Below are 9,660 nucleotides of genomic sequence, written 5' to 3'. Positions count from 1 at the left end.
TTTAAAAAAATTGTATCTTTTGGGTATTCCATGATTTGCCAATGTTCACAAAATAACCCTGAATTTTTTCACAAACAACCATGGATCTTCATAATTTTCACAAAGACCATTAAAATTTCATATATTTATAGAAAAATACTAAAACTTCATAATTTTTTACAGATAAACCCCTATATAGTTCAAAACTTAAATCTTAAGAAGATTGAAAGAAGTATATGATCTAAATTGTTAGAAAATTACAAATAAGTCCTTAAATGTTGTTATAATTACATTCAAAATGAAACTCTTCCATTAATTAAATAATGAATTGTGTAAAGTATTAGAACATAAAACAAATATGTCCACGTGCAACACACGTGCACTATACTAGTAAATTAAAAAGTACTAATTAAGGAACATAGCAATGATATGTACTACTGAAAACTAGTAAAATTACCTACAACTAACTCACAATAAAATTTCAAGATTCTCTACTTATCATCTAACACTTTTTTTTCGATGAGAGGAATCTTGGCTAGGACTATCAGGCATCAGAAAGGAGCTCAAATTCGACCTCTCGACTCGGCCAATTTATAAAAACAACACGGGAGCTCATGGATAAGTCACCTTTTCCTACACGCAATGCAATAAACTTGGAAGAAAAATTCCATTCTGCCTTCTAACTGGTCCCCCGCCAATATCTATTTTTGTCTTTGTTTTTGTTTTTGGCTCGCATCAAAGACCAAATAGCCTAGTCCATCCCAACTTGAATAGCTAGTGAATAAAATGGAGAAGGAAAAAGTTTTCTAACTTTTAAAAGTTAAGGAGATATTCTTCAATCATTTTTGAGAGTGTGATTCAGCAACCAATCATAGATACCCACATGAAGCAAAGGATCTTTTATTTCAACTTTTCAAGGTCTATTCAGAAAAGATGATGAGAACTAAGTTCACCTAACATCTCCAGACCTTTGGCTCAAAAGAAAAATATGCCCAAAAGCATGATTGGCTACGGGGTGCATTGGGAGAAAATGGGATTTCTCATAATTTACTCAAAACATTATTAACATCAAACTTCGAGACCATCTATAACTTAATGAAGATCAACCTCTAATCATTGTTACTCATTTCGTCCCTTCTCTAAGCCGTATCCCACATGGATTCGGATCCTCTCCACTACAAAAAAAACAGTGGAGGGACCACTACATAATCACGGCCATTGATTATCTAATTAATGGTTGTGATTTTTTTCTTTTAGTGTAAATTAGGAATGAGTACAATACACGGGGGTATGGTAAGTGTTAGATTTAGATTGTATCATAACCGTCTACTAAATAATCAACGATTGAGATTAAAAACAGTGATCTCTCCACTACTTTTTTGTAGTGGAGAGGATCCAAATCCTATACACATTTGTCTTCATTTGCTATATGCAGAGGTTTAAGTACATAGATTCTATCTGATTTTATACTTAAATTAGAAGCTACCTTTTCACAGGTTTAAGTACATAGATTCTATCTGATTTTGTACTTAAATTAGAAGCTACCTTTTCATTTATTATCCAACGCACTAATTTTTAATCCTTTTAATTTATTATGAATGCACTTAATTTTGATCTCCGACTGATTTGCCTGTTATCCATCTAAACATCTTGAATATTTTCATTTATTCTACCATCTTTTTTTTCTTTTAATTGCAGCTCATTGATGGATTGTTGATTGTTGGTCATATTGTTGTCCTGAGAAAATTTCCTCCAATATTCAAGACACGGTTCCCTCCTAATTTTTATCATTCAGTTGACAAAGGCAATCATTCAATTGATAAGTTGAGGCCATGATAACTTTATATTCACAACATCCAACAGCTCTTTCCCATAAGATTTCACAAAGAAGCACATTGAATTACAAAGGTCTGAACTGAACTCAGTAGTTCAAATCACAATCTCAAGAACAAGACCTTATCAGGCCCAGGTTTGAAAGGAACTTCTCAGACCTTGATCTGAAGAGGTTTCCAAAAGAAAACCTCCCCTCATCCTGACTCGAAGAATTCGAACCAAATTCATCTTTAACACGCAAAACAGTATCCCCAATCTCAGTCCTCACAGCTTCGATCGTCCTCGGCTCAACTGGGTTCGATCCCGATGCATTAGTAACATAGAAAACATTCACAGCTTGAGATCCTCTTGTGGAGACTTCAGCTTGAGTCACACTTAATCCATGCTCCCTGAAGATTCTTGTGACATCCGATAACAGGCCTACTCGGTCCTCCATGCACAGCTCAAGCCTTAAGCCCTGAGATATAAGGCATGTTTCAATTTTAATTTTACAGAAAAACTATAGGGTACATGCATTGCGAGAAACCCCCTTCAAATAAATCATCCCCTCATCTACAAAGTTCGAAAAAAACCCTCGTCATTATAGTTAATGAAGTCATTAATTGTTTTCGAATTTTATTTTTACCATATCTGCGTAGTTTTTTTGCGCTTGAGTAGAGGTCTAAAAAGACATCTACACTCTGCAATTCACCAGATTCTGGAGAGTTGAAAAGAAGAAAATAGAGAAATAGTCAGTTTTGTATAAAGAAAAATTCTTATTCGTTTTTTTTATCAATAAACCTAGAATTTTGCATGAAGAACTTCTTATTAGCGATCATAGGTGAGGGCGTTTCTTGAAAATCAAAGTACAGATGAAGGGGGTTTTCTTGCAAGTAACTCAAAAGTATAGATGTCGGTATATACTTCAGTGGCTCGTCTTCTGATTGCTGCTTCCAAGCAGTCGGTTAATCGTTGTTTGTCCCTTTCGGAGCTGACCGCTCGTCCTTCCATGTCCCTTATGTAGTATTCCTGCAAAGTTGGAAGATAGAATAGGGGAAATTATCAGTTACGTAAGATGGTAATATTTTCAGAATTGGATGTACTTGCAGATGCTAATGCAATGTACATGTAGAATATGCAAAACTACTCTTGCTAGTAAATTTAGAGTCTTTGTGATCCTTTTGGGGTCTTAATTTATCAGTGAAGTTGAAATTTCAGAAACAAAACTATTATGGTAGAAGCATATCCATAAGATGTTGCTTTCAGAAAGCTTTACCTGATAAGCTTCGGGTCCTTCGGAGATGACAGTGCCATGGAACACAACATATTGCATATCGGTCAGAGTGCAGACAGTATCAAACAAGAGCTTAGGTCGATCCTTACACCTGACATACACAACAGTATACTCTTTCTCGACGCAATTCTCTACCGTGACACAAGAACTACTTCTGTCACCACCACCAAATTCCTCCTCATCATCACTCCTATTGTAGTCTCTATCAGCATACATCATTTGATGCAGTCTCCTCTGAGTATGAGTCATGCCCACAGTAATAGAAGTCTTTCCACTTCTATCTCTATTCCCCTTGAGGACGTAACGAAGGAGCCTCTTGATTGTGCTAAGCCTGTCAGGGTTATCAATGGGAGCTCCAGTGGATTCATCGGTTATGTAAACTACAGAGGCCATTCTTGAATTGTGTGTCCAGACCTCAGAGGCGACGATGTTGCATTTGAGGTCTGTGAGGACCGCAAAGATCTCTGAGAGGAGTCCTGGTCGGTCTCTGCCAATGAGTTCGATTGAAGTGTGGTTTGATGCAGATTGGACACCGACCGACCTCTTCAGCGAGCGGAAGCTGGACGCTCTTGCTGCCAATGACTGCAAACGTGTAGGTAGAGACTGAGATGAGTGAGATTCTTTAAAAAAAGAAACTCACCAGAAGTTCCTGAGTCAATGCTCATTTCAACTCTTTTTTTTAAAAAGGAACCATAGGTATTAAATCTATTCTCAATTGAGACAGCTGATTGGTTTGATTTACTGAAACAACCGCACTATCATGAGAGACTACTCTTTACGGTACCAAAAATTTGACAATCTATTTGAATCCATTCGAAATTTTAAGACATAAGAAATATTTTTCAGAATGGAAATTCACCAAGCGAAGCAAACTATTAATTTGACATGGATAAAAACTGGCCCAAATCACAAACATAAGCACGGACAATTTGGGTTTCTGAAGAAATTTAACCTGCTGAATGCGATCAATAACTTCTTCATCATAAAGCTTATTTCCATCTTGGTCCACAACATGGAAAACTACAAGATAAAACAAGAGGAACACAGATTATGGACTTACAAAGACTGGCAAAAAAAAACCCCCCATATAAGAAGCAAAATCAGAAGAAAAATCCACTGATTTTAATCTAAGAAAGAAATTACCATCCATAAACCAGCTCCCATCAGAGGAGATGTAAGCCCTTTTGATGGTGATGTTGAAATCAGTGAAAACCTGAACAACCTCCAGCAGACTCCCATGTTTATTAGCACTATCCACCTGCATATTAAAATAAATGCATACATAAACAGTTGAGAAGAAAATTTTCAAAGTTCCACAAAAGCCCACGACACAAGGAAAATTAAAAAAAAATGCTAATAATGGTACTGATAATGGTAATAGCTGACCTTCACCAAGGTTGCCTCACTGCTTGTAGAGTTATCCACAGTAACCCTGTGAAAAAACCCAGGAGGAGGATAAAAAAAACATTAAGTTACCAACAACACAAAAGCCTGCAGGGAACCGTCCAATTTTCTACAGACACAGAATTCTCCGATAAATTGAAGGGAGAGGGGGGGTTCAGACCTTGGAGGGTTCATTCCAATGAGAAACTTCTCGTACTCCTCCTCAGCATCAACTGGAGTAAACCCACAATTCATCATGATGAAATTAACAAAAGGATTACAGAGAGAGAGAGAGAGAGAGAGAGAGAGAGAGAGAGAGAGAGAGAGAGAGAGAGGAGAGAGAGAGAGAGTAAGAGAGAGAGAGAGAGAGAGAGAGAGAGAGAGAGAGAGAGATGAGACAGAGAGAGAAGGCTAAGGTTTGCTTTCCCTATTCCCTTGTGTACTGTTTCCCAATCTTCTCAATTTATGTTGAGGGTATGAGTGTGTGTGTGTGCGCGCTCTATTATATGTGGAAGTGTGGTGGGCTCGTGACTCCTGTTGCCTCTTCAGATGATGAAAGGATGAGAGAGAAAGTGAGAGAGAGTAGCAATTTGCTATTTTGATATGAGAGAGAGAGAGAGAGAGAGAGAGAGAGAGAGAGTCACCACTTGAGATGAATCTAGAGAGAGAGAGAGAAGAGAGAGCGAGGGAGGGTGGGAGAGGAAGCAGTAGCAAATTATTAGAAGCATGTTAATTTATGTAAGAGTTTGGACTTTGGAGGGGGGTAAAGATAAATCTCTCACTGTATATCACTGAATCCTCACCAAGATGCACCCTTGTGAGTAGATATCCCATGTGCACAAGGTGGCATGTATTGAACTGTTAATATTACTATTCACTTTCCATAAATTTCTTTTTGTTGTGTGAACGTGGGATTCTCTCTCTCTCTCTCTCTCTCTCTCTCTCTCTCTCTCTCTCTTTTGGGTGCTCTAGCGTGAGATTCATTGAATCATTGAGCACACCTTCACTGGATATTGGGGTGTCCATTTCATTAGCTTAACATATATGGAGCTAGCACGGGATCTTTTAATTAATTTAATGTGAGATTGTATGGATCCATGGAATTTTAATTGCCCAGAAAAGTAGGTCTAGATATCATGATTTTTTCTTGTAGGGATATCGAGTGAGGGAGAGGAAGGATGTTGGTTTCTTGATGCATGGCCTATTGCTTCTTTTTTCTTGCCTTGAAACTTGACAAACTATATAGTACATGTATAATTCAAGAGTATATATGGTTAGGTATCTTATTTCTCACAATAAATTATTTATTTCCTTGTACATGTTCTTGCATTTTCATTTGCATTTATAATAGTATCTTTTAAGGTTCTTAGCATCTTGAAGATTAGGATAATTTGATGAATATTTTACATGTTATTACAATTATTGTGTTTTTTTTCAATTATGGACAAAGTACATCTTATGCGCAATACAGCTGGCAGAGACACTATGTGTACATTCTCAGTATACACAAGGAACGTGTACAATCCAAGTGTTGTTGGCGGGCATTATAATTTGTTTTACTTCACATCATCCAAGAGAAGTGTTAGAAAATCTGATCCCTAGTTTATATAAGGGCTAAATTACCAAATTGGTATTTAAAGTAGACTCTCTTTGCCAATAAGGATTTTAAAAAATCTCGGGTGACATAATGGTATTTTATTTCTACTCTGTTTACCGATAAGATATTATTTCTCAAATTCCGGCAAGAAAGTTTATTTTAACCCACTTACCTCCCAAGATAATTAAATCTATACCCAAAATTATCAAAAAATTGCCTCCCCTCCCTCTCCCTCTCTCTCATCCTCCTCCTCCTCTCCCATTCCATTATCCTTGCCCCCGGTCTCTCCCTCCCCTCCACCCTCCGCCGCCCCATCCATCTCCCCCCCTCCTCTCCTCCTCCGCCACCGCCGCACGATCACGGCTTCTCAAGAATGCCATCACCTCCTCCCATCATGCCCCTTCCCTCTCTTCCCTCCGACTCCTTCTTCTCTCCCTCTCCTCCCTCCCCTTCCTGACCTACATTATCGCCCGCCCCTATCTGGCAATTCACGCCCCGCGCCCTCCTCCATCTCACCTCTTCGCCCCCTCTCCCTCCCCGACCTCCCCTCCCTCCCCGACGACTCCGAGTCCTGTGCCGGATAGCTAGAGAAGGAGCTCAAGGTCGAAGGCGTCAAGCTCCCGCATGTGAACAACACATGCGGTGTCGCCTAATGCTATTGTGGGGTCAGGCTGAAGAGGCTGAGTTGTTTTAGCGACGGGTTTGTCGCTGATGTTACTGTCAAAAATTTGTTGAACAATAGGTTGGTTTCTAAAAAGAGTTAAATGGAAGAGATGGAGAAAAAGATGAAAAAAAAACAATCTTCGGTGTGAATTTAATAATTTTAGAGATTAGGGGGGTAAAAAAAATTTCCCACCGAAATTTTAAGAAAAATGGTCTTATTGATAAGCATGGCCTTACAAGAATACCATAATGTCACGGTAGATGTTTTAAATACCTTATTGGTAAAGTGGGTCTACTTTAAATACCAATTTGATAATTTAGCCTTTATATAAATAAGTACATATTTTAAGTACGAGATTCACAGTACTTATTACGATGAGATTCACAGTACTCATTATGATAAGTAGCCTTCTGCTTTAATCTATTTTAGTGACACAAAAATCTCGCAACTTCTCCAACCGTCTTTAAATCTTTGGAAGTACTGCTCTTTTTAGGGCTTGACGTGGTTTCTTCTCTAATTATTTTTTTTTCCACGGTGACGTAAACTATTGATTAATTACATGAGTACTTTTTCATCCTTTCAATGTTTTATTATGCTTTGGAAGTTCCCTAAACCGCCAAATAATGATTATTTTGAAATTAATATATTCCCATAAGTTGGTATTATAATATAGATATTGACTATCTGAACTCCAAATTGTTGTGATTCTTGGCTCACCAATTGGAGGACATTAGAAAAGTTCTCAGGTACGAATATCACGATTAAAAAGTTAAAAATCTAAGGTAGAATTGGCACCTTGCGTATAGGACGTACTTCACCATATTTAACTATTTTAAAGAATTCAAGTGATCCACTTTCGCGTGAAAGAAGCACCCAAAAATCTCAAGGAAGAGACATATATATGGTTCGGGATATTTTATTTTAAAAAATGCGTCCACTTGAGAAAATTTCTCCGACAGTTTCCCAAACGTTTTGCTATCAATTTACGTCAAAAACATTAATTGCTTCAGCTAAATAGTGGAATAGAAATATATATAGAATCCATGGGTTAGCACTGGAGATTCTTAATTAATTTTGTACGTTATCCATTTCTTTGAGCTCCGTAGCTCATGGCCCAAGCATAGTTTGTGCTGTATGAACTAAAAAAAAAGGTGTAGCATCCTCCAACGTTACACAGCATCAGAGCATAATAAAATTTTTATGAAACGCTAAATTTTCTGAAATCCTAGACTTAATTAGTCTTCCTCCATCATGACCAACGAGCAGAACAGCCGCATCGGTCTTGTTCCATCGTAGCAGAGATATTTCTTTAGCAGCTGTTAGTTTTAAATTGAAGGAGACAGAAATTCTGAGGCGTGAATCACTTTCCTTAAAGAAATATTTGCCCCACTTGATATTCAAAGTTGCTTCGGGTTAATGCAAATTTTCTTCCCAGAATACAACAGAAAATGAAAATTCCAGTAAGTAAATCTGGAATTTTCCTTAATTCGTTGTGAAACAAGTTTGTAATATTGCAGAAGTTTTTGATAGAAAAGATTCAGAAAAGAAATTGTAAATAGATATCTGAAAACATAAACTATTTATAGGTTTTGAAAAGGTGCTTCCAACAGTCACAACTTTTCAAAAACACCCCTTGGAGCAAACAGCCATTTCAACAGTCACTTGTCTTTTCATAATTTTTTTAAAATTCAAAATAACATTTAAAAAAATATATTCAATATATATAAAAAATAGAACATTTAAGCGGCACGCGGTTATAGAAGCCTACACTTTGATCTATTATTCAAAGCCCAATAAGCATTCAATACTTTTAAACCTCTAAAAGAATGTTCAAAATTCTAATGTGGGACTATCTTGTTTTTTTACAAACAAATACTAACAGCAGCAACTATATGATTGATACACAATCACCATATTCTTACGTCCATGTGCGTAGGCTGAGTCCATGGCCGGGCCGGGCCCGGCCCGCCGGGCCCGAAAATCGGGCCCGGGCCGGGCAAGATGGAGCCCCGCCCCGGACCCTGGGTACCCTGCGTCCGGGCCCGGGCCCCAACGGGCCGGGCTTCGCGGGTCGCCCGGATTTTTCGAATTTTTTTCCTTGTTCTTTCTTTTTTTTTATAAAAAATGCTAAAAATTAGTTTAAATTTATTATATTTTATATAATTATGTATTAGTATATACTTACAAATTATTATGTAATTATATATTATATATACATATATTATATATATTATATATACATATATTATATGTAAATATATTGTATATATTTATAAGTTATAACTTGAGAGAGAAAATCGCATAAGTAGCCATTGCCCGTTGGGCCAATGGGGAAGAAGTAGCCGTTGTAATATACTATACTTATATACTAAGAGAGAGAGTATACACTCACATATTATACATATATAAGAGAGAGTATACCTTTATAAGAGGGAGTATACATATTATACATATATAAGAGAGTGTATACCTATATATACTTATATAAGAGAGAGTATACTTATATATACATATATACTAAGAGAGAGAGAGTATACACACACACATATTATACATATATAAGAGAGAGTATACTTATATATACATATATACTAAGAGAGAGAGTATATATATATACACACATATATTATACATATATAAGAGAGTGTATACTTATATATACTTATATAAGAGAGACTATACATATATAAGAGAGATTATACTTATATATACATGTATAGTATAAGAAAGAGTATATATATACATATATACATACATTATACATATATAAGAGAGAGTATATATACACACACATATTATAAATATATAAAAATATATTATATATACATATATTATACATATATAAAAATATATTATATATACATATATTATACATATATAATACATATAAAAATAAAAAAAAACAAATACTATTCTGGGCCGGGCCGGGGC

At 36.4% G+C, this 9,660-nt stretch overlaps 1 protein-coding gene across 3 annotated transcripts; it reads right to left on the bottom strand.

The window, feature by feature from the left end:
* Nucleotides 1,791-5,072, bottom strand: LOC109837322 (ACT domain-containing protein ACR4-like). 3 transcript variants are annotated; one of them, XM_020405516.1, is made up of 9 exons: nt 4,862-5,072; nt 4,650-4,790; nt 4,472-4,517; nt 4,229-4,343; nt 4,038-4,105; nt 3,068-3,667; nt 2,716-2,820; nt 2,438-2,509; nt 2,158-2,269 (listed from the first exon to the last, which is right to left on the bottom strand). In XM_020405516.1, exons 2-8 carry the CDS (start codon nt 4,724-4,726, stop codon nt 2,486-2,488), a joined length of 1,035 nt encoding a protein of 344 aa, XP_020261105.1. In that variant the 5' UTR covers nt 4,727-4,790; nt 4,862-5,072; the 3' UTR covers nt 2,158-2,269; nt 2,438-2,485. The 3 variants fall into 3 exon arrangements, with proteins under 3 accessions (XP_020261103.1, XP_020261104.1, XP_020261105.1); XM_020405514.1 differs by lacking the exon at nt 2,438-2,509 and having other exon boundaries at nt 1,791-2,269; nt 4,862-5,068; XM_020405515.1 differs by lacking the exon at nt 2,438-2,509 and having other exon boundaries at nt 1,791-2,269; nt 4,650-4,780; nt 4,862-5,068.

Source organism: Asparagus officinalis, chromosome 4 (genome assembly GCF_001876935.1).
Source record: "Asparagus officinalis chromosome 4, Aspof.V1, whole genome shotgun sequence".
In the NCBI taxonomy this organism is placed as follows: domain Eukaryota; kingdom Viridiplantae; phylum Streptophyta; class Magnoliopsida; order Asparagales; family Asparagaceae; genus Asparagus; species Asparagus officinalis.
This window is presented reverse-complemented; position numbering and strand designations above follow the sequence as displayed.